The 25,019-nt window shown below is 40.5% G+C and overlaps 1 protein-coding gene and 1 long non-coding RNA gene across 2 annotated transcripts in view; one reads left to right on the forward strand and one right to left on the reverse strand.

Annotated features, from left to right (window-relative positions):
• Positions 1-23,440, reverse strand: part of LOC116101723 — a 91,913-nt gene extending 68,473 nt beyond the window's left edge. The window contains exons 1-3 of the long non-coding RNA XR_004122905.1: positions 23,332-23,440; positions 18,814-18,911; positions 10,985-11,055 (exon numbers count right to left, since the gene is read on the reverse strand). This is a non-coding gene — a long non-coding RNA (uncharacterized LOC116101723). The remainder of the gene's footprint in view (positions 1-10,984; positions 11,056-18,813; positions 18,912-23,331) is intronic.
• On the forward strand, positions 11,092-16,964 carry LOC116101720 (insulin growth factor-like family member). Its single transcript, XM_031385498.1, has 4 exons — positions 11,092-11,178; positions 14,330-14,657; positions 14,831-14,895; positions 16,372-16,964. Exons 1-3 carry the CDS (start codon positions 11,106-11,108, stop codon positions 14,859-14,861), a joined length of 432 nt encoding a protein of 143 aa, XP_031241358.1. The 5' UTR covers positions 11,092-11,105; the 3' UTR covers positions 14,862-14,895; positions 16,372-16,964.
• Positions 23,441-25,019: the final 1,579 nt, after the last annotated feature.

The raw sequence follows: 25,019 nt of genomic DNA on the forward strand, positions 1-25,019 counted from the left end.
GGGAAACAAGAATGTGATTCAATTCTATTTAATTAAAATATGTCTTTAAATGTTAACAAATTCAGATAGATTGAAATCATGTAACTTTTTTCATCATAATGCAATAAAATTAAAAAAAAAAGAATGGATCAATTTGCATTCTTCTATATGCTGACTGCCAGTTGAGCCAACACCATTTGTTGAAAATGCTGTCTTTTTTCCACTGGATAGTTTTAGCTCCTTTGTCAAAGATCAATTGACCATAGGTGTGTGGGCTCAGTTCTGGGTCCTCAATTCTATTCCATTGATCTAACTGCCTGTCACTGTACCAATACCATGCAGTTTTTATCACAATTGCTCTGTAGTACAGCTTAAGGTCAGGGATGGTGATTCCACCAGAGATTCTTTTATTGTTGAGAATAGTTTTTGCTATCCTAGGTTTTGTTATTCCAGATGAATTTGCAAATTGCTCTTTCCAAGTCTGTGAAGAATTGAGTTGGAATTTTGATGGGGATTGCATTGAATCTGTAGATTGCTTTCGGAAAGATGGCCATTTTTACTATATTAATCCTGTCAATCCATGAGCATGGGAGATCTTTCCATCTTCTGAGATTTCTTTGATTTCCTTCTTCAGAGACTTGAAGTTCTTGTAATACAGATCTTTTACTTGCTTAGTTAGAGTCACACCAAGGTATTTTATATTATTTGCGACTATTGTGAAGGGTGTTGTTTCCCTAATTTCTTTCTCCGTCTGTTTATCCTTTGTGTAGAGGAAGGCCACTGATTTGCTTGAGTTAATTTTATATCCAGCTACTTTGCTGAAGTTGTTTATCAGCTTTAGGAACTCTTTGGTGGAATTTTTGGGGTCACTTAACTATACTATCATATCATGTGCAAATAGTGATCATTTGACTTCTTCCTTTCTAATTTGTAACCCTTTGGTCTCCTTTTGTTGTCTAATTGCTCTGACTAGGACTTCAAGTACAATATTGAATAGATAGGGAGAGAAAGGGCGGCCTTGTCTAGTCTCTGATTTTAGTAGGATTGCTTTAAGTTTCTCTCTATTTCTTTTGATGTTGGCTACTGGTTTGCTGTATGTTTTCATTGTTTTCAATATTTCTTTTACTATGTTTAAGCATGGGCCTTGAATTCCTGATCTTTCGAAGACTTTTAACAAGAAGGATGTTGAATTTTGTCAAATGCTTTCTCAGCATCTAATGAGGTGATCATATGGTTTTTTTCCTTTGAGTTTGTTTATATAGTGGATCACATTGATAAATTTCTGTATATTGAGCCATCCCTTCATCCCTGGGATGAAGCCTACTTGATTGTGATGGTTGATTGTTTTGATGTGTTCTTAGATTCAGTTTATGAGAATTTTATTGAGTAATTTTGCATCAATATTCATAAGGGAAATTGGTCTGAAGTCTCCTTTGTTTGTTACGTCTTTCTGTGGTTTAGGTATCAGAGTAATGGTGACTTCATAGAACGAATTGGGAAGAGTACCTTCTGTTTCTATTTTGTGGAATAGTTTGAGGAGTATTGGTATTAAGTCTTTTTTAAAGTTCTGATAAAATTCTACACTAAACCCATCTGGTCCTGGGCTTTTTGGTTTTTTTGGTTGTGAGACTACTAATGACTGTTTCTATTTCTTTAGGGGATATGGGACTGTTTAGACTGTTTATCTAATCTTGATTTAACTTTGGTACCTGATATCTGTCTAGAAAATTGTCCATTTCGTCCAGGTTTTCCAGTTTTGTTGAGTATAGGCTTTTGTAGTAGGATTACATGATTTTTTGTTTTTCCTCAGTTTCCCTTTTCATTTCTGATTCTGTTAAATAGGATAATGTCTCTGTGCCCTCTAGTTAGTCTAGTTAAGGGTTTATCTATTTGTTGATTTTCTCAAAGAACCCACTCCTGCTTTGATTGATTCTTTTGTATAGTTCTTTTTGTTTCCACTTAGTTGTTTTCAGCTCTGAGTTTGCTTATTTCCTGCCATCTACTCCTCCTGAGCAAATTTGCTTCTTTTTGTTCTAGAGCTTTCAGATGTGCTGTCAAACTGCTAGTTTTTGCTCTCTCCAGTTTCTTTTTGGAGGCACTCAGAGCTATGAGTTTTCCTCTTAGCACTGCTTTCATTGGATCCCATAAGATTGGGTATGTTGTGGCTTCATTTTCATTAAACTCTATAAAAAATCTTTAATTTCTTTCCTTATTTCTTCCTTGACCAAGTTATCATTGAGTACAGTGTTGTTTGGCTTCATGTGTATGTGGGATTTCTATTGTTTATGTTGTTATTAAGGACCAGCCTTAGACCATGGTGATCTGATAGGATACAAGGAATTGTTTCAATCTCCTTGTATTTGTTGAGGCCTGTTTTGTGACTGATTATATGGTCAATTTTGGAGAAGGTACCACGAAGTGCTGAGAAGAAGGTATACCCTTTTGTTTTAGGATAAAATGTTCTATAGATATCTGTTAAATCCAATTGTTTCATAACTTCTGTTAGTTTCACTGTGTCTCTGTTTAATTTCTTTTTCCATGATCTGCCCATTGCAGAGAGTACAGTGTTAAAGTCTCCCACTATTATTGTGTGTGGTGCAATGAGTGCTTTGATCTTTAGTAAAGTTTCTTTTATGAATGTAGATGCCCTTGCATTTGGAGCATAGAAATTCAGAACTGAGAGTTCATCTTGGTAGATTTTATCTTTGATGAATATGAAGTGTCCCTCCTTATCTTTTTTATCAAAAGTCTTTTTTATTCAATATTAGAATGGCTACTCTAGCTTGTTTCTTGGGACCATTTGCTTGGAAAATTGTTTTCCACCTTTTACTCTGAGGTAGTGTTTGTCTTTGTCACTGAGGTGGGTTTCCTGTATGTATGCAATAAAATGTTGGGTCCTGTTTACATAGCCAGTCTGTTAGTCTGTCTTTTTATTGGGAAATTGAGTCCATTGATACTAAGAGATATTAAGGAAAAGCAATTGTTGCTTCCTGTTATTTTTGTTGTTAGAGTTGGAATTCTGTTCATATGGCTGTCTTCTTTTAGTTTTGTTGAAAGATTACTTTCTTGCTTTTTCTAGGATGTAGTTTCCTTCCTTGTGTTGGAGTTTTCCATTTATTATCCTTTAAAGGGCTTGATTTGTGGAAAGATATTGTGTAAATATGGTTTTGTCATGGAATACCTTGGTTTCTCCATCTATGATAATTGAGATTTTTGCTGGGTATAGTAGCCTTTGCTGGCATTTGTATTCTCTTATTGTCTTTATGACATCAGCACAGGATCTTCTGGCTTTCATAGTTTCTGGAAAGAAGTCTGGTATAATTCTGATAGGCCTGCCTTTATATGTTACTTGACCTTTTTCCCTCACTGCTTTTAATGTCCTTTCTTTGTTTTGTGCATTTAGTGTTTTGATTATGATGTGACAGGAGGAATTTCTTTTCTGGTCCAAACTATTTGGGATTTTGTAGGCTTCTTGTATGTTCGTGGGCATCTCTTTCTTTAGGTTAGGGAAGTTTTATACTATAATTTTGTTGAAGATATTTACTGGCCTTTTAAGTTGGAAATCTTCACACTTTTCTATAATCTATTATCATTAGGTTTGGTCTTCTCATTGTGTCCTGGATTTCCTGGATGTTTTGGTTTAGGATCTTTTTTGCAGTTTGCATTTTCTTTGACTGTTGTGTCAACATTTTCTATGGTATGTTATCCACCTAAGATTCTCTTTTCTATCTCTTGTATTCTGTTGGAGATGCTTGCCTCTATGGCTCCTGACTTCTTTCCTAGGTTTTCTATCTCCAGGGTCGTCTCTCTTTTTGATTTCTTAATTGGTTCTACTTCCATTTTTAGATCCTGGAAGGTTTTGTTCAATTCCTTCACCTGTTTGGTTGTGCTTTCCTGTAATTCTTTAAGGGATTTTTGTGTTTCCTCTTGAAGGGCTTGTACCTATTTACCTGTGTTCTCCTGTATTTCTTTAAGGGAGTTATTTGTGTCCTTCTTAAATTCCTCTATCAGCATCATAAGATATGATTTTAGATCTGAATCTTGTTTTCACAGTGTGTTGGGGATCCAGGACTTGCTGTGGTGAGAGTACTGGGTTCTGATGATGCCAAGTAGTCTTGGTTTCTGTTGGCAAGATTCTTGCATTTGCCATTTGCCATTTGTTAATCTACTACAGGAAAGTCTCCCAGCTCCAGCCGTGAGACTGGACCAAGGATTCTCACTCCATGCCCACTCCTGCCTGAATCACCAGGTGGCTTCTTCCCCTCCCCACCCCTTTTCTCCTTTCTGCCCAAGGCCACTGCCACCCTGGAGCCCCTGCCTCATTCTCAGCTCTTCTGAGGTGCCCAATGGTGTCTGTGATGCCCAGGAGCTAGAACCTGTCGTCCTTGGCCTCCATGAGGTCCAGGGACCCCCAGGATTGTCCCCTCTGCACTACCTGGGCAGTGTGGAGAACACGTTACAGTCTCCCGAGTTCGTCCGCCCAGAGTACAGGAGCTCTGGAGGACAACAAGTTTCCCTCCTATCCCTTTTATTTCCCCACTGCCCGGTGGTGGCACCCAACCAGCCCCTATCCCCATCTTCCCTCCCCATCTCCTCTAAGAGGGTAGAGGCCCCCCTGGGTATTCCATCATGTCTCTTCGGGGCTAGACGCACCCTCTTTCCAATGAGGCAGACAAGGCAGCCCAGTTAGAAGAACTGGATCCACAAAGAGACAACAGCTTTAGGGACAGCCCCTGCTCCAGTTGTTGGGGGGACCCACATGAAGACTGAGCTGCATATCTGCCATATATGTCCAGTGAGCCTAGATCCAGCCTGTGTATGTTCTTTGGCTGGTGGTTAAGTATCTGAGAGCCCCCAAGGATCCAGGTTAGTTGATTCTCTTGGTTTTCCTGTGGAGTTCCTATCCTCCCCCCAGGGCTCTCAATCATTTCCCCAACTCTTCCATAAGACTCATCAAGCTCTGTCCAGTGTATGGTTGTGGATGTGTGCATCTGTCTGAGTTAGCTGCTGGGTAGAGACTCTAACAGGTATGCTGGGCTCTTGTCTGCAAGCATAACAGAGTATCATTGATAGTGTCAGGGACTAGTGCTTCCCCATGAGATGGGTCTCAAGTTGGGCCAGTTATTGGTTGGCTATTCCCTCAGTCTCTGCTCCATCTTTGTCCCTGCATTACTTGTAAATAGGACAAATTTTGAATCAAAAGTTTTATGGGTAGGTTGATGTCCTTATCCCTCCACTGGGGTTCCTGTCTGGCTACCAGAAGTGACCACTTCAGGTTCCATATCTATTACCCTTAGTGCCTCTTAAGCTTCAAAGGTAAGAGTCCTTGTGACCTAGGCCCAGAATCACCACTAAGTACATCAAGCAGAGACCTAATTTAGGAAGTGGCTAATTTCAAATAGGATCTGACCAATTAATATCTCCTAACAGTCTGAAAGCCATTTAAGGTCTGCAGCCTGTCTATTCTTTTTTTTTAAACTTTTATTGCATTACAATGAGAAAAGTTACATGATTTCAATTTATCTGAATTTGTTAACATTTAATATCATATTTTAAGTAAATAGAATTAAATCATATTCTTGTTTCCCTTTTGTACCCCCACTCCTCCCAGGTATTCCTTAAAATTTACAAAATATTATAACAATAAAAATAAGTATTATAAAAGTTGTTTGATATAAAACAATCAGTTTTAAAAACTTATGTAGATGCTCATCTACAGCAATAGTGAAAATACATTTTTCTCAATATAAATTTTAAATAACTCCAAACATATTAACTGTATATTTCAAAATAATACATCACTACTAGTATTTTTTTAAATGAACATAAATATATAAAGTCTTTTTGTTTGTTTGTTTTGTATTTAGTATAGTTTAAAATTTTGGCTCTTACTGTGGTACAAGCCCAAAATAAGAACAATTTTTAGGCAATGAATTTCACTGTAATAAGGCTGTACTTCAATGACCCTCACATCACCAAAGGATTTTACCTCCATCGTAGCTAAGCTGAGAGTTGATAGTTCTGCTGCACCAAGAAATGAATTATAGGCTCAATTTTTGGATACAGACTTCCTGCTATGGTCAAAGATATTTGACTTGAGTGAGTGACTTTATTCTCAACCCACAGAGAAAAGGTTACATTCATTTAAGAAATAGTGTGTGTATTAAGATGGTCTATCCATAAAGTCATTCGCCAACTGTTTCAATGAACAATGGTTCTGCTTGGAGGGTGGCACAGACATTAGGTGAGGGTAAGATTTTGGTTCATTAGCTGTGATAATTTGGAAAAGCATTCATCTCAGAGAAAGAGTAACTTATAAAGTCCTCTTCTTCAAACTTGATACAAGAATTACAAATGTCAAGCAAAGCATTCAGTCTCACTCTTTGTTGTTCTCTTAAAAGCAACCTCCCTAGCTAATTGTCTATGTTTCTTTTTGGTATATAAATACTTTTGAAATATGTAAGCTGCTCTGAAAACCATAATATAATATAAAGACATGAAATAAAAAATACTACTAAACAACAATACAATAGAGAGGCTGAGATAGGAGAAGCAAGATTTCAAGACCCTTAAGTTATACACAGCCAGACACTGTCACAAACAAAAAACTGACAGTGTATACAGATTGTACAATGTTGGAAATATTTCTCCAATTACCAAATTAGAGAAACCATTGAATGATAATCAACAAATTTCTAATTCCTCATATTATTGGATTTCAATCGATTAGGATATGTAGGTAATATTAATTTTCATATTAACATATTAAGAAAAAGTAATTGTCACTGTTGTTTTTGTTGTAAGAGGTGTAATTAGGTTTGTGTGGATTTGTTGAAAGATTACCTTCTTTCTTCTTCTAGGATATAGTTTTGCTCCTTGTGTTGATGTTTTCCATCTATTATCCTTTGTAGGGCTGGATTTGTGGAAAGATATTGTATAAATTTTGTTTTGTCATGGAATCTTGGTTTCTCCATCTATGGTAATTGAGAGTTTTGCTGGATATAGTAGCCTGGACTGGTATTTGTCCTTGTAGAGTCTGTACGACATCTGCCCAGTATCTTCTAGCTTTCATAGTCTCTGGTGAGAAGTCTGGTGTAATTCTGATAGGCCTGCCTTTATATGTTACTTGACCTTTTTCCCTTACTGCCTTTAAAATTCTTTCTTTGTTTAGTGTATTTGGTATTTTGATTATTATGTGTCAGGAGGAATTTCTTTTCTGGTTAGTCTATTTGGAGTTCTGTAGCAACTTGTCTATTCTGATCTACAAAGGCTGAGAGGTGACAAAGCCACTCTCTCTCCTTTATAAGTAAGATATGGGCATTGAATCAGTATTTTTCTGGAGCCACCTTAAGTCCAAATTTATTAAGCACTATTATAAGATGTTGGAGAACCTCTTGTAAGAAGGCACAATCTTCCATCTATCCAAATAATATAACAAGGATATGTTCTTGAGATCTTTTCTAATTTGAAGCAGGGCCATATCCACAAATTTTTGACATAAAGTAGGACTATTTTCATCCTTTAAAGGAGAATTTTTCATTGATAACTGACATGGGGTCTAGAAAAAATAGGTGAATGTAGGGTAAAGGCAAGTATCTGTCTACCTTTGGGTGACAGGGGAATAATAAAAAAGCAGCCTTAAAGATCAATAGCAATAATATTATCATCTTTGGGGATTGCTACAGGAGAAGAAAGCCCCAGTTATAAGGTTCCCATGTCCTGTACAGTACCATTAATTTTACTTAGATCTTGTAATAAACTCCATTTTCTAGGCTTTTTCTTGATTACAAAAATAGTCTTATTCTTGGGACTATTTGAAAACTCAGTGTAACTTGCCTTAAGTTGTTCCTCTACTAGTTGAGAGGCTGCCTGTAATTTTTCTTCAGTAAGGGGCCATAATCAGCATTGACTCTCCAAAATCCTATTGCTCTCAGAGGAGATTTAAATTTAACCTTTGGTGTCTCTGTTTGTTATCTCTCCCTAAAGGAGGCCAATCTGGATTATGCTACCAAACTGCCTCTTCCTCTAAATCAAAGGCATCTCCAGGATCGAGAAGTTCACCCTGTCCCTCCTCATCATCCCCAGTTTCTTCTTTGAGAAGGTAGAATTTAGGGAGAGACATGGAAGGAGGAACAGACACCCTCAAAGAATTGTTAAGGATTTCTTTTGGCAACTCTGCATAAAATTCAGGAGCCAAAGAGGCTTCCTCCTTAGCAGAAGTCATAGAGGTGTGAACCAGACCCTACAATGCAAAAGTGGTAATATTCCCAGGTTCTGAGTACCAAGCCCCAATATCAATCAACTCTTTCCCAAACATCTAAATCAAAAGTTCCCTCAGTAGGAAAATAAGGGAAAATTTTCTGAACAAATTATAAAAACTCTAAAACTTGACTAGTAGAAATGTTAAGACCTTTATTTGACTATATGTCTTATGATATCTGCATAGTGCATAGTTTCCATTGATTGATACTGTCCTATTCTGAAGGACAGAGCACAGTACTTCTCAAGTTCTTATATAATTTCCTTTGATTCATACTGTCCTATTCTGAAAGGCAGGGCACAAGTCTTCTCAAGTTCTTGATTCTATGCCTTTCCCTCAAATCAGGGGTACTGCTGGTGAGTCTGAAGCACTCTTATACAGAATTCTATCCACCTCAATCCCAATATTTACCTACCATCTTCAAGTCCCTACTTGGGTGCTAGTCTGCTGGAGACCAGCTCCAACTGCAAGGTTCAGGTTCTGAGATGGGGAAGGAGCATCAGCAAAAGTGAAGACATTGACTACCTGTTGACCTTCAAGCAAATGGCCCTGAATAGCTCAAGCCATCCTTATTTATACAGTCATAATCCTGCTCATTTGATTATTTTATTAAAAGAAATTATAACCTCAGGATTTTTAAAAAAGCTCCATCATTATAAAAAGACCCAAACAGTATTCCTTCCTCCTTTCCCCCTCCCATTGGGTCAATTATCCTCTAACCTTATTTTGCACTGTAGTGCACAATTTCAGCAAGTCAAAAATAAAGGCATGTCCTATAATCGTGGGTACATACCCAGCTAGTGGCAAATGTGGTTACATAGTTATGCAAGGTGAAAGATAAATTAAATATTTGTGGGTATAAACCTTGTCACCAATTAGCTCCCCTCTGCCACAATACTTCTTTAATTGCATACAGATGTGTTCATTGTACCAACAAACCTTTCCTGACATGTACCTATCAACTCCTGATATCATCTTTCTAAGAGCCATTTTCAAGTCTCTATTGATCAGACATAAACTCCCCCATTTTAAGTCTCTGTTGATCAGACATAGCTTCCTCAGAACAGTTATGCAAGTAGGACCTACCACTCTCTACAACTGCTACAGACTTACACAGCATGACTGTAGCTATTTCTCTAAGGAAATGATTACATGTCCCAAAATACCCAGGATTAATGGTCACATTGACAATCAATAAAGGCAAAGAGAGGATGGTTTAATCCCTGAAAAGCATATTGAGAAAAACATAGACTCATCCTCAGGGCTTTTAGCCTGTGTACTCCCTGCCTTGCCCATGATTGAGAAAGCAAAACTAATTATCCCTTTGAGTATAGACAGCATAGTGAAAGCAAGTTTGTAGCACACACAATCTGGGTAATAAGCACAGAAGCCACCAAATTTATCACAGGTCCTTGCTAAGTGGGAAAAGGTTTCCTTGGGCCTTGCCACAGTAGAATTCCAGGGGCTTCTATGGGCTTTTCCACAGTAGAATCCCATTAGTGAGTCACTAGTATGCTGTACCCTGTAGATGCTGCATGGCTACCACCACATGGCCTTTATTTTCTAATCATAATTCATATATATATATATATATATATATATATATACACACATACATATATATATATATATATATATATATATATATATATATATATATATATATATATATATATATATATATATATCTGCTGCTGAGTTAACTTAGTGTTGCTCATAAGTGTTTATGGATGAATCTTTGCATTGACTGGCCTATCAGTATTCATCCTTAGAGAAGACTGAATCTCCTTCTCCCTGGATCCATTCTTTTCTTCTAAGGATGAAGCTTTGTGAGAATTCTTCCACACACATTAGTATGGCAACTGGCAGTATCACCTTTTAGGTTTGGTTTACATGACTATATTGTTGACATTTTATGGATACAGCTTAGTGGTAGAAGACCAAAGCCCTGAACTCAATTCTCAGCACTGCAAAATACTTTTTTTTTCAATTAAAAGTCTTCAGAGTTATTTAATGGAAATTATGAACTTAAATAATGATCTATAACAGGAGTTTCAAAAACTAGTGATTCTTTGGCTCACTTAGAGTTTAGTTTTCAAAACATGATGCACTACTTGGAGCAGGATTAGGGCTTTACATGTGCTAAGCAAGCGCTTTCTCATTTTAAACAGCAGAATTCTGAATTCAGAACCAAACTACAGGTAGGATGAAACCTTGAGATTTCCAGGATGAAACACATGAAGAAGGCAGAAAGAATGGATGTTCTCTGTACACAAATGGATGTTGTCTGTACACAAATAAAAGGGAATATCTCCAGGTGTGATATCCTTTCCAAACTGAAATCCAGAAGATAGTCAGCTGTTGTGTGCACTTTTAGAACTCACACTACTGCCTTTTTTCAGGAGCTGCTGCACTACCAGCCCACTCCCAGCTCCCTTTGTTCCACAGGCTTAGCTGGACCAGAGCCACCAGCACTGACCTGGCTTGCCCAGGAGCTGCTGCGCTCTGGCCCCTCCCAGCTCCCCTTTGTCCCTATTGAATGATTGCAGCGGTGCTTCTCATTCCAAAAGCCTCTCTCTCCCTTTCCCTGCATGTCTTTTTTTCCCCTTGGTACCTTCCCTCCAGCAATTGGCCCTCAGTCTTCTTTACTGACAAGTCAAAAACCAATTAGGAGCTAGACCTTAGTATCAGCAACTCCCCTTACAGTCAGCAGTCACTCAATGGAATGTTCTAGGGTATGATTACCTGTTTGACTCTTTTGTCTTCTTTTCTGTTCTGTAGCACTTTGAACTCCACCCATCCAAGAGTATCATTGCCTATAAGGTATAAATATCATGTGTGTGTCAGCCACGGCTCATAGTCTCAGATGATCATTCTTCCACAACTTCACCACTTACAACAACACAGCCTATCCAGAAACATGAAGATCAGAAAATCTTGTAAGTATTCAGCACCCCAAGGAGATATGGGTGTTTAGCATCCATCTTTTATCCCTGAATTCTGTCTGAATAGATAGATAGATAGATAGATAGATAGATAGATAGATAGATAGATAGATAGATAGATAGATGATAGATAATCTCTATCTAGCTATCTTTCTTTTTCTTTCTTTCTCTTTATCATCTATTTATTTGAGACAGAGTCTCACCATGTACCCCTGAGTGTCCTGGAAATTTCTATTTAGACCACCTTGGCTTCAAATTCACAGAGATATTCTTACTTCAGCCCCAGAGTGCTGGAATTAAAGGTACAAGCCATCATTATTCTTCAGATAGCCGTCTATTAATTATCAAAACAGTGCCTGGAGTGGGGGAGCATAGCAGAGACAAGGATGCCATCTCTACCCTTGGGTGACACCAATCTCTGTGGCCCCAGCATCACATCCCAGATGTGTCTGTCAGCACTGTGGCCTGGAGTCCTGAGCCTCCCAGAATCAGAGGGTCATGAGTTTCACAGTCCTAGGCATGAAGCTTGGCCGCTCACCTTCATCACTGCAAGGTCTATGTACAAGTGAGGATCCTACTATATAGCAAGGGCTTGAGGGAAGAGGTATCATGGATAGAGTCTGGCTGTGTTTGCACCCTAACATTTCACCAACGGGTGACCATGTGCTGGTCCATCTCATCTACTCTTTCCATCCCTTCCCTTCCCTTCCCTTCTCTTCCCTCCCTCTTTCCCTCACTCACCCCATCACTCTCCTCTATTTCATCTCTCATTCTACAGGAATATCACCCAAGTCACCCATGGCTAGATCTGACCAAATCTTACTTCATCTAGATGATTTTTGACAATTGTTGATTATTATTGTTGCTGGTTGTGTGTATGTGTTGTATGTTTATGAGTTGTGTGAGTTTGAGTGCCCATGTGAGTGCACATAGATGTGAGGCAAGATAATGAGTGTCTTTTTCTGTTGCTTTGAGACAAGATCTCTCAGTGAGCCCAGAGAAGTTCACTGTTTGGATTACTCTAACTGGCCGGCAAGCTCTTCAGATCCTTGTGTCTCTATTCCAAATCCTGGGTTATAGATGTGCAGGGTCATGCCTGGTCTTTTCCATAGGTCCTGTGGATTCATTTTCATGTCCTCCTGCCTACAAAACAGGTTCTGACTCCACTGAGCCATCTCTCTAGCCCCTTAGATTACTTTAGGCAGATCATTGCAGGTCATCCAAGTATCATATAGGTTAAAAAACACTCTAATGGTTTTTTGACTACTACATGGTTTTCAGTGTGTCCCTAAATGTTTATGCCATAAAATCTTAATTGATCAATGCTAGAGTGACTCAGGGTAGCACCTATAAATTGTTTTAGAGCATGGAGACAGAGCCATTTTACAGGAAATGATGTCAGTGCATGGCAGCAATGACAGAGATCCCATTCTCGCCTAGTAGTCACCTTAACAGTGTTTTGGAAAAAAAGCATGTTGCCTCTCATGACCTCTCTTTCCAAAATATCCACATGGAGCTGAAGAAACACAGTCCTGTCTAAAGGCTGCTGTGTGACCTGTGACTTTCCAGCCTCTATAACCTTGAACCAGAATTCACAGTCTGATTGTGAAAACTACCAAGCCTCAGGCAAGTTATTCTGCCATGGAAAAATCAAACACTATAACTATTAATGTCCCAATGTTCTTGAACTTTATGTAAGTCATTATGAGTCACTGAGGGGGGTGGATCCCAACACCTCAGAACACAGGAGAAGCCACACAGCTCCTGGTAAGAATGGATCCAGTAAATCATAAACAACAATTAGCTGACCAAAGGGCCTCTAATTCAGTTCCAGATTCAATAAAATTCTACTCTGGAACTTTTAAGTGCGGCTCTGGTGCTAAAGAGATAGTTCAGTGTGTAAAATGTTTGTTGTCTAAGTATGAATGCCTGAGTTAAATTCTCAGAACCCATATAAGGCCAAAACTGTAGTCTACTCCCAGGACTCCCATGAAAAGACTGAGAGCATCTTCGAGAAGCTTGAGAGCCAGCAGCCTGGAATGCACAGCAAGGAACAGGAGACCATATCTCAAACAAGGGAGGAAGTAAAAGCCAACACCCGAGATTTTCCTCTGAACTCCACACTTCTGGAATGTCCTCACACATACTCACACGAGTGAATGGGAACATAGAAAGGTTTCCTTTTTACATATTTATTAAACATTGGGCTGTTGAGAGGGCTTAGCACATAAAAGTGATTATAAGCAAGCTTTATGGCCTAAGTTCCATTGGCAAAACCCATGTAAAGGTGGGAAGACCTAATTCCATAATGTCCCCAGACCTCTTTTCACATCCTCATTCTCCCCTCACTCTATATGTGTTTGTGTGCCTGCCAACCTGTCTGTGTGTGTGTGTGTGTGTGTGTGTGTGTGGTGCATGCACTGGAAACACTGCCAGTATCCCTCACCTACACATAAAGAACTTCCAAGCACTAGCTATTGCCTAATAGCTAACTGAGCATCTCACTCTGGAGCTATCAAGGCTTCCCTCTACACACTCTGTGCTCAGTCTACATCAAGGTCTTCAGTGTTTTCAAGCTTGCTATAACAGCTTCAGTTGGAAACAAACTCTGCTCTTTTTCTCTTCCATCCACTACACTGCAGCCTGATCAGGATCGTGGTGTCTGGAAGGAGAGTCCAGACAAAATCATGTCTAACAATTGTTGCAGCTCTAAGGCACCTCTGAACTTCAAAATAATCCTGTCTTTCCTGGTCAGTTCCCAGGGTCTCCGTCAAAACCATAGACCTAGCATTTCCAAGTGGAATCTTTCTTTCTACTTGCAGACTTCAGAAACTTCCTCCTCTTCCCAGCATTCTGTATTTCCTATGTATCAGCCCACACCACATCCAGAATCCATCTCAAAAATCCATTTAGAGTCATCACTGGCCACCGAGAAACTGGTGATGTGTCCTTGCTTCCAATCATTACCAGCTGCTGTGCACATTCTAACTCTCTCTCTCTCCTCTCTCTCTCTCTCTCTCTCTCTCTCTCTCTCTCTCTCTCTCCTCTCTCTCTCTCTCTCTCTCTCTCTCTCTCTCTCTCTCTCTCTCTCTCTCTCTCTCTCTCTCTCTCTTTCAATATCTCTCTCTCTCTCAATATTTCTCAGGTGCTGTCCTTATTGCAGTACTCCTGTTTATAGTTGAAGGAGTTACAGGAGCTCGAAATTCCCCGACTTTCTCAGGCCGTGGCTCATGGCCGTGCAAACCCAAGTGTGATGGCAGAACTTACAACCCCTCAAAGAAGTGTTGCGTTCAAGACACCATCCTGCCCTTTCATCAGACTAACTACTGTGGCTCTAACTGCATCTACTGGCCCTGCTTTGAGCTCTGCTGTCCTGATTCCTATAGCCCCAAGAAGAAATTTGTTGTCAAGCTGAAAGTTCAGGGAGAGAGATCCCATTGCAATTCATCCCCTATCTCCAGGGACTGTGAATGGTGAGTACCCTCTTCCTGTCAGTGTGTAGGGTTAGATATGAAAATGGAGAATGGGGATGTGTGGGTATATCCCTTTAAGAAAACCCTTGCCCCCTACTCTTGTTGCTAACAAACTCTTGGGCTCTTTTATTCATTCCCTTCCCTGATTCTTCAATTTGCTTTCTCCTCTGTAGCAAAGAGATTTTTTCATGGAGAAGATATTGAAGAGCTTTCTCTTAGAGGAGGAGGTGGTACCCAGGTAGGCTTGAGGGTCTATCAATCACCAACCAAGATGAAAGCTTAGTGCTGGGTTGTAAACACAATATTTGTATAGCTTCTTCTAAGGCTCAGGAAACATTCCAAAGAGACCAGGCTGTTGGCAAGCTCAGTCTTACTTCAGTTGTCTGTGGAATACCAGGTCTATCAACAGCCAACCATGGGAGTTGGCAAGACTCATGGGGCCCTACTGAATTAGCTACCAGGGCATGAGCAGTATAACCTATGCCATATTGCCAAAGAGGGGGAAAATGTTGTCCCTTCCACAGGGCACTTCCACTGTCAATAGCCTCTCAGCCTGGGGTGGTGCCCCAAGCACATCCATATCTCCATATACACTGGAATTTTGACTGATTTGAACTTGTGTAGGAGGTCTTGTGCAGGCAATCACAGTTGCTATGAGATAATGTATGCTTCAGCCATGTCATGTCTGGAAGCCAGCATTTCATGGCTCTCCTCCCTAACCTCTTACATTCTTACTACACACTGCTCCAATGTGCTCCCTGAGCCTTGGCTGGGGATGTTGAAGCAGATGATCCATCCACAGCTGGGAACTCACTTGCTTTCAGCATGTGGACCAGTGAATAGCCTCTAACTACCGTTACCTACTGCAAAAAGAAACATCCATCATCGAGGTTGACAGCAGAGATGTATGGGTATAAAGAAAAATATTAAGAAGGTAATTTGAGTAATAGAAGCCTCCATAGTTAGGAGCACCCATCTTTCTTCCAAATAATCTGAGATACACACACAATGCTCCCAACTGTCTATAACTCCAGTCCAAGGTTGCCCTCTGCTGGCCTCTGTAGGCACTGCATATGCATTGTGCACTGGGTTATGAGAGCAAAACACCCACACACATAAAAGAAGATTAAAAAGTGAAGGCCCTTGTTCCTATGAAGGCTTAATGCCCCAGTGTAGGGGAATGACAGGGCAGTGAGGAGAGAGTGGCTAGGTGGGTGGGGAAGCGCCCTCATAGAAGCTGAAAGAGGGGGATGGTATGGGGGAGGGTTGTGGAGGGGAAACTGGGAAAGAGGATCATATTTGAAATGTAAATAACATATCCAATAATAAAAAAGTTAAGTAAATTAAAAAAGAACTTTTGACAGCATGAACATTTATCAAAATAGCACTGGTGGGTCTCTCTCTCACACACACACATACATACACACACATACACACACACACACACACACACACACACACACACACACCACAGCTTGTTGTGTTTCTCATTTTTATTTTCTAAGCCAGTGTACATTTTGGCATTTTCAAACAATGTGTTTTAGTAGATTCACATGCTCTGTCACCCTCACTTTGACTCTCATGTCACCCTTGTGTCAACCCCCAATACACACACACACACACACACACACACACACACACACATCGTCCTTCTGGTCACGTGTGTTAGACTATATTTTGAGTATCTCAACTCTAATTCTTCTTCCCTGGACAGCCTTGAGAGTCTGCTTTCTTCCTGCGAGCACCAGTTCCTGAATATTCTTACTTGAAGAATGGACACCTGAAGCATTGGAGTGCAGAGATATATGTGTCTCATTACAATGCTCATTTGAATATTCTTTACTTAAGCATGTATTAGAATATTCCCCCATAACTTCTAAAAGTATCATATTTCGATGCAACTAAAGATAAATATATCGGAGCCCAAGTCCACAGAGGAGGCAAGTCATGCAAGTCAGGCATGGGGCCCTCATGAAAATTCAAGCTGCGGGACATATGTCCCTCCTGCATGCTCAGGGGGCTCCAGACCTGAATAAAAGTCACACGTCTGTCTAGGAAAAGGAAAAGCATCATTACCCACAGGACCCCGTCAAGATTATAGAAGCAGCAAACTGTGGCTGAGAGAAAAGACTCTCAGACCAGACAAGTTCTGCAGTGAACTCCAAAGCTATAGCTCCTGTGAGTAGTCCCCAGGCTGGGCTGGGCTGGGCTTTTTAGTAATACAGCTTTGCCTTTGCGTCTTCCCTACCCTGTTAGTAACCCCTTGCCCGCACTCTCGTCCTTACAACCCAAATAAACTGATTGGCTGAAAAAGCTGTACTGTTGTTAAACTGTTACTGTAAACTCTCGGTTCCTTGTGTAGGGTGAGTACATGTTTGTGGCACAACTCCCCCAGGAAAGTCACACACACAACAGCAGGCAAGTTGGTCTCTGGCATCTCAGAACTGTCAGAATGTGTCTGTTGCCTGCTGTGTGAGGCTGTGTAATTTGTTATGGCAACTCAAGCTGACTGATACAGTGTCTTAGTAACTGCTGTATAGAGTGAGAGGAGGCTTAAGTGCCCAGAGTTACTAGGGATCAGCAGTGTTAGCACAGATGGAGGGATGTTTGCTCCTAGTTGTGGTTTGGACACTGCTAACATTCTTGTCCATGTGAAGGCATAACTATGGAACTGCCTGACAGTTGGTTGTATCCATCAGAGTCATAGAGTGGCCTGATGCCATGCTCTGTGAACCGCAGGCCTTGCTGGGAGGCCAGGTCAACTCCTGATGTCAGGAAGCAAGCTATATTTCTCGCTTTCAAATTGATTGTAATTGGTAATGATGGATCTCAGCACACTCTGAAACAAGGGATACAAATATCTTCAGTTAAGTGGAACTTGATTCCAGAAGATTGCTAAAGGCTAGTTAGGTCCCCAAGTCTGGTCAAGCACATAGACAGACATGGTCAAATGCTTCTGTTTTCTGACTTGTGAATGCAAACCAAAACCTTGAACTCGTGTATCAGTATAAAGTGATAACTCTGGGCTGTCAAGATGGCTCAGTGGGTAAAGACACATGCTACTACGCTGGATGACCTGAGTTCAATTCTCAGAACCTACATGATGGAAAGAGAGAGCTGACTCTCATACACATACCTCCACTTACTTACCCTGGCATACAAGTAAGTAAATAAATATCATTTTTAAAAACCAATAATGATTCTGCCTCTCAAGAAATAAGAAATGTCTTTACTGGAATCTGTTCATGAGAATCCATGGCCCAGGGGCTCAGATTTTAGTTACAATGATGACATGTTCTGCTATGGAAAAGTCTAGATGAATATTCAGTGCACTAGGAAACTACCTAGACCAATGCCCAGTTCTACCATGCATTTTGGCAAGGAGCCCATCTGGGTGCTTTGGAAGGGATAGAACTAGGCATGTGAGAATTAAACCATTGTGTGGGAGACGCAATAAGCACCCTTTTTCTGTGATTCACCAGGAGGCAATATTACAACGTGAGATGATCCAACCCACAGAGATATGATCTTCACCACAAATGGTAAGATTCTGGAGTGATTACACTGCTATTCTCTGATGTATCCCATATTAACTTATGTCTAACGGCAATCGCGTTGTTTGTAAGAAATGAAAAAAAACCTGGTGTCCCCAACACACCACTGTGTAGTCTGGTTGACTCTCCTGACACACTGTGGAGGAGCTCACTAGAGCATCCTACTGTGCTGGTGCCCAGAAATGAGCAGGAAGCAGACAAAAGTGAATCATAAGCTGGGAGAAGGTGTGTCACTTGTCTCTTCGAGATGGGTGAGAAGCTTGAGGCCTCCTGATTCTCACTACAGGACTGTTATTTTCCATCTGCTCCTTACTAGGCAGTTTCACCCTCCTCCTGCTACCTCCTCACAGCAAGACACAGGAAGGTCCTGTTAGGACTGACGTCCTTGAACCTAAAATGCAACTTCTCTACTTATCAAGTCAGCTGTAACTGTCTTCTGTGCATGTCCTAGAGTTTTGCTCCTCTTGGTTACACTTTTATATCTTGTCACTACGCTCAGACCTGATAGGTTGTTCCTATCACACTAACTGACCTGGGTAATGCAGCTCAGAAAATTCCACAAGGAAAATGCAATGGGAGGAGACAGAATATTGAATGCTTACCTATTGGGTGGGTGCCCTGCTGTATGAGATCATTGTGTCTAAACCCACATGGTTTCACCAAATCACTTCTCCAATGCCATGTCTTCTGCCCCATCAAGCTAGGGGGTAAAATGAGCATACAGGAGGTAAACAGCACATTACAGAACTTCACTAAAATCTTAACACTATCTGAATGGAAAGAGAGGCTGGACCAATGGATACATCAAAGGTGCAGGTTCTAGTCTGTCTGCCTGAATTGTACCTGGGGTTTGTTAAATGAGGTCAGAAATACAGTCAATCCACCTAGAGTACCCCCATTGCCTCAGATCAGCAAGACATGCTACCCTCTTTGTCACCCTTTGTTCTTACTAACTGTCAATTGCAGAATAGGAGAAACACACACTACCTTAGAACAGAAGTATTCAACCAAGGAGAAAGAGACTGACCCTCGCAAATGTTCTTGGAGAATGACAGCCCTATCAAGCCAGGATTAGCCACCCATTCTCATAGTTCAATTAAAGACACAAGGAAGGATGGAAATCAGGTTCATTCAGTGGAATTGCATTAGGAAGAATGAGGAGAGACAGTCTGTCTCTCTGTGTGTGTCTCTCTCTGTCTCTCTCTGTCTCTCTCTGTCTCTCTCTGTCTCTCTCTGTCTCTCTGCCTCTCTCTGTCTCTCTCTACTTCTCTCTCTCTCTCTGTCTCTCTCTACCTCTCTCTCTCTCTCTCTCTCTCTCTCTCTCTCTCTCTCTCTCTCTCTTTCTCTCTCTCTCTTTCTCTTTCTCCTATCTAGCACTCATCTGTCATGTTTCATGAACACATGGCACATGAGTGCCTGTATTCAGAGACTTAAACACAGAGTTTATGATTGTATAGTTGGCCACAACTGTCCATAGTTAAGCCATCCTAGGTCAAGGTGTTGCGCCACCCATCACCATTGTCATGGCTTCATTCTTTCCTATAAAATGATCTGACAAGTTGTCCAAATTGTGTAAAATCTCTGCCAAAAGACAGTCACTCTTCCTTCTTCCAGCATGATATCCCTGGAGAAATTCTAATTTCTTTGGAACTATTATTGCAATACTCTCATAGCCAAGGAGAGGAGCACAAATGTCTCTGAATTCGCTTTATCCCGTTTTTTAGAAGTTCTTTCACTTAAGAGAACAGCCTCTAAAAAGGACTTCCAATGGCATCTGTATTATTGTAATATAAAGAACCATTTAAAAGTTAGTACTGCCCATAAGAACCTTGCAATAATAATAGTTCTCTAAGAGCAGACTGCTAAAATGTTGACTCATGCCTCACTGGATACACTCAGCTTAGAATAAATGGAGACACAACTGCCTTCTGATGTCCTAGCCATAGATGATGACCAAGTTAACAGCTGAGCATGCAAGACATCATTGAAAATTTTTCCAGAAGAATTTCCCATGCTGCCTTAGGACTCTTGTACCTAGAGCCATGACCTATTGATGTTTGCCCCCCCTCCACCAAGGAGCTTTGAGCTTCAGACCTTTCCTCTCCTGCCATGCTGTTAGAACAGACCTTTATAACTCAAGTTAGCACTCATCCCACACTGGACAGACTCTTTCTGGAACTCCCTCCCAAAAACATTTTGTCCAAGCATCCTACTCCCTGTTTTATGTTTCAGGGCTTAAGTTCTCACCATGGAAATTGGGGATCCACACTTAGCTTATATTTATACCAATTGTAGAAAAGCCTTTTGCAATGAAGTCCTACCTCCTATTTCTATTCCACTAAAAGCACTATTTATCTTTGCTATGGAAGTTATCTGAAACAAAGCAGTACTCTGGCTTGCAAATGGAATCCCCATCCAGTTCAGCTAGAAGAACCAATTCCTCTTAACACTGTATACTTGCAGCAGGCAAAATCTAAATTCTAAATAGTCACAAACCAGGCAGGTAGTGGCCTGTTGACCAAAAAGCATAGCAGTGATAAAGGTCTCTGGAACTTCTCCAGGCAGCCCACAATTCTTTATCATAAAGGAGTGCCAGGAATCGAAGTGAGACTTGCAATTCATCATGTTTATATGACTCAGAAAATCAAAACTGTTTTTGAAAAATGATCATAAGCTGCCATTAAAACACTGAAAAAGGAAACAGTGGACAGCTCTGGTAATTCCACTACAGACTCACATCCAAATTCACTTGTCCAAGTCATTAATCCTCACTGAGGGCCGATGAGACAGCCCTGTTCTTTCTCCAGAACTCCCAGTCACCCCACACTCTTGTACTACCTAGACAGAATGCATTCCAAAACAAGAGGAAGTAGAGCCTGAGAAACACAAGTCCAGAGTAAGGAGGCAGTGTGAAAGAAATAGCATTGCTGAAAACCAGCTCCTCTCATCCATCCCCACCAGCAGCCTGTTTTGCTCCAGTGGTCATGGCGGTCCAGACAGCCATCAGCATTCTTAAAGCAATTGAAGGAGAACATAGTGTTGATAACATAGAAATTAAGATCCTACAGAAGCCTTTACTAACTTCTTACAGAAACTGGAGTCAGCTGCAAATAGAGCCATATCAGACCCTGAAATCAGACAGTCATTAATAGAGTTCTTGGCATTTGAAAATGTAAAGACTTAATGTAAGATAGCAATCAGATCATTGGAAACCTGAGGAGCCCTGGTAGCTGACTAGATAAGAAAAATAATTGGTATTAATTCCCAGTAGCATCATGCCAAAATCATAAGCAAATCATAGCTAGAACTTTCAAGAATCAAAATACCTGATGCCATTTCCAAAAAAACAATTGTAAGGCTAAAAGAAATATTCAGAGCTCAAAGTAGCAGATACATTGACACTGGAGAGTGTTATTGTAGAAGAGAACAAGAAGATTTTGGTTACAATGAAACACAAGGGCTTCCAAGATTATCATAGCTGCCCTGGAAAGGGCAAACATTGGTTTAAGGATCACACAGAGACTGGGTAACAAATGCTACAGCTAGTGTTTTTAAGACTAAACATTTTTTTCTGTGAGCCCCAAACAGGAATTCTTCACCCCAATTCAGCAGGAATTCATCTCTTAAGTTGGGATGGATGGTTCTGGTCGTTTGATGTGTTATGATTGTTATCATCTAGGGTGGTAAGTTGTTACTGGATATGATCAGAGAGGAAACAAAGTAAAGTCCAAGTCAGGGGTCTTCTCGTGTAATTGAAGTGGTAGAAAGCACACCAGTGGCCACTATACACAGAGCAATGGGAGTCGCTATAATGTTCTTTCTCTATACTTGTTTTAGTATCCCAGAGCCTCAAGACTCCCAAGGTGTTTTTAACAGGCCAATTTAGTTCTCTATGTGCTCTTAAATTACATTGAGATTCCTGGCTTTAATGTCCATGTGAGACTTAAAATTTTGAGAGTTTTAAACTCTGGATATACTCCACATTTACCATGTTTCAGTAACTGTGCAAATCCTAAGAGATCTTACCAAGCCATGGGTGTTTTAGTAAAACATGATATATCCATCACTTCAGCCATGAAACTCAATAAGAAGTGAAAGTAAATTTTTTTAAAAAAAAAAAAAACATAAATTAAAATCCTGCAAATCTGTCCCTTACAGAATAGATGCCACTACTTTTGATTATACTGGCTTGAAGTGACCAGGAAGATTTTAAGCATTTAATAATTGTATTTTTTGTCTACAAATTATATTATTCTTTCCTATTGCCCTGTGGTACCAAGGTTAACACCAAGGAATTCACGTATCTTAGGCTAGTGCTTTACCACTGTCTAATATTCCCCCACCCTATATATGTTATTTAAGTTCTGTTACAATAAAAATTTACAAAGATATTTCTATCAAAATACCAATTATAACTGCAATTACCTTTACATAAGTGAAATCATACAAAGTATTTAAAATCAAGGGACTTTAAGATGAAGAATTGTTTACATCGTTGATTGAGAAGATACACTTAGACAGATTGATGACAATGGGAAATGCAAAGATACAAAAGGGATGGGAAGAACAGGAAGTGAATAAGAAGAGAAAAAGAAAGGGATATGGAGAACCCAGGGAAGGCTCACTGATGAAGCGTAGAACGGAAGCGATGGTCGTTGTGGCTGGGGTCTAAGGAGATGGAGTTTCACTTGCTACTAGATGTGCTGAACAAGGTAGGAATAGGACAAAAGATGAAAAAAGTGTATTTTCCTTCCTTGCTTATGTCCTCCCTTTGCTGAATCAAGTCAAAGCTAGGGGACTTGATTAGCAGGAAACTCAATATGACAGAACAGGTCCAGAGTCCCCGGCACCCAGGTATCCACCAGAGGCAGTAGGTGGCTCCCGGCTCCCGGCTCCCGGCTCCCAGCTCCCAGCTCCCTGCCAGATTTCTGGCCCAGAACATGTGCCACACTTCCCATAACATTGGAACCAAAATATCTGGTAGTAGTAAGATAACAATTTATGGACAAGAAAACAGAAAAGATCAAGTGATCGCCACCTCTTCCCCGCAGCCCCACACTTGCTCACTTGGGTGGACCCAGGAAATCAAGTGTCCCACATATAAACATCAAGGTACTCACTCAGAACCCCTTTGGGACGTACAGCTTCTTTACTTGAATCCAATTCTATTCCACTAAAACTGGGGTTTATCTTGGTTGTAAAATTGTCCGAAGTAAAGGAGTACACTCATTTGCCAACTGAATCTCCACACGATTCCACTGGAAGAAAAAATTACCCTTACCACAGCATTTTGCTGCAGGCAAATTTAATTCTAAATCATCCACCAAGGAAATAGGTTTCCTACTAATGAAAAAGCACAGCAGTGATAAAGATCCTTGTAACTTGTCAAGACAGTCATGTCAATTCTTTATCCAAAAGGTGTGCCAGGAAAGGAAGCCAGACTTGTAATTCACTGTTTCTGTAGCTCTGGAAATCCAAAGAAAGTCATTGTGAAAAAGCTGTCATTAACACTTTGAGAAAGGAAACCTTGGACAGCTCTGATTCATGCCTCTTGAGACTCACATCCAATTTTAATCACAGTTTTAAGCACTAATCACATTCTTTCCGATCCACACTGGTGGGGCTGATGAGACTGATGATGCTCTTTCTCCAGATCTCCCAAAAATCCCCCACACTTATTCTGCCTACATGCCTATGGAGTCCAGATGGAGTGGAGCCTGGGAAACACAGCTCCCAAAGTAAAGAGCAGTGACTGAACGTAGGTTTGCTGAGTATCAGTTCCTGCCTGCTTCCACCAGTGATCATGCAAGCCCAGTCATCCATAAGCATGTTTGAAGTGATTGAAAAGCATAGTGCTAATGACAGAGAAATTAACATATTTCCAAGACTAGATAGATGATGCAGACCTCCAAAGTCCACATGGCTCTCAGCACTACTGTCTTCCACACTCCTCCTAATGTGGATCATTAAGTCAAGCTTATATCATCCAAACACTTTTCTCTGTTCCAAAGCCACAAGGTAACACTTATTCCTCCAGAAGCCAACAAGGACAAGCAGATCCCAGCAATCCCTGACTTCTGGAACCAACTTTTTAGTTACTTTTCTATTGCTGTAGAGAGACACCATGACCAAAGAAACTTATAAAAGAAAATTACTATTTGGGCTTGCTTGTGGTTTTGGAGAGTTAGAGTCCATGACCGTCATGGTGCGGAGCATCAAGGCAGGTAGGCATGCCACTGGAGCAGTAGCTGAGAGTTCACATCCTGATCTACAGGCACAATGCAGAGAGGGCTATATTAGAATCTTGCTGGCCTTTAAACTAAACACATCTTCCTCAACAAGGTTACACCACCTACTCTTCCCCACAAAGTTCTACATACTAGGGATCAATCATTCAAACCCACGAGCTTTCGGAGGTCATTTTCATTCAAACCCCCATGTTTGGTGTCTCTGCTTGCACAGTGTACCTGTCCCCTTCATTGCCTCAACCTTTAGCTCAGGTTCTTTCCTCTACACAGGCATATATGCTAATCATCTGATAAGTGTTTTGTTCAAAGCTATACTACAAGATTAATTTGAGCGAGATTGTCCTACCGTCTTTATTTTTTTCAAGGCTAAATTTACCTAACAGCCATCGTTTCAGGAAGAGTCTAAGAACCAAAACCTTGGTTCCTTGAAGACATCACTTATTCTCAAGAAGCACATGTCTACCCCTCCCCTTTATTATCCACTCCATGTCTCTCCCAATTTCCTCATCCTGTCTCTGCTTCTTCTCAGCTCCTGGAAGTCGAGAAGTCAGTTTATAGGC

Source organism: Mastomys coucha, unplaced genomic scaffold (assembly GCF_008632895.1).
Source record: "Mastomys coucha isolate ucsf_1 unplaced genomic scaffold, UCSF_Mcou_1 pScaffold21, whole genome shotgun sequence".
Lineage (NCBI taxonomy): Eukaryota > Metazoa > Chordata > Mammalia > Rodentia > Muridae > Mastomys > Mastomys coucha.

Coding starts and splice junctions, on each gene's coding strand:
- LOC116101720 (XM_031385498.1), top strand. CDS start 11,106: ATGATCATTCTTCCACAACTTCACCACTTACAACAACACAGCCTATCC. Junction 11,179..14,329: donor CATGAAGATCAGAAAATCTT/GTAAGTATTCAG, acceptor AATATTTCTCAG/GTGCTGTCCTTATTGCAGTA. Junction 14,658..14,830: donor ATCTCCAGGGACTGTGAATG/GTGAGTACCCTC, acceptor TCTCCTCTGTAG/CAAAGAGATTTTTTCATGGA.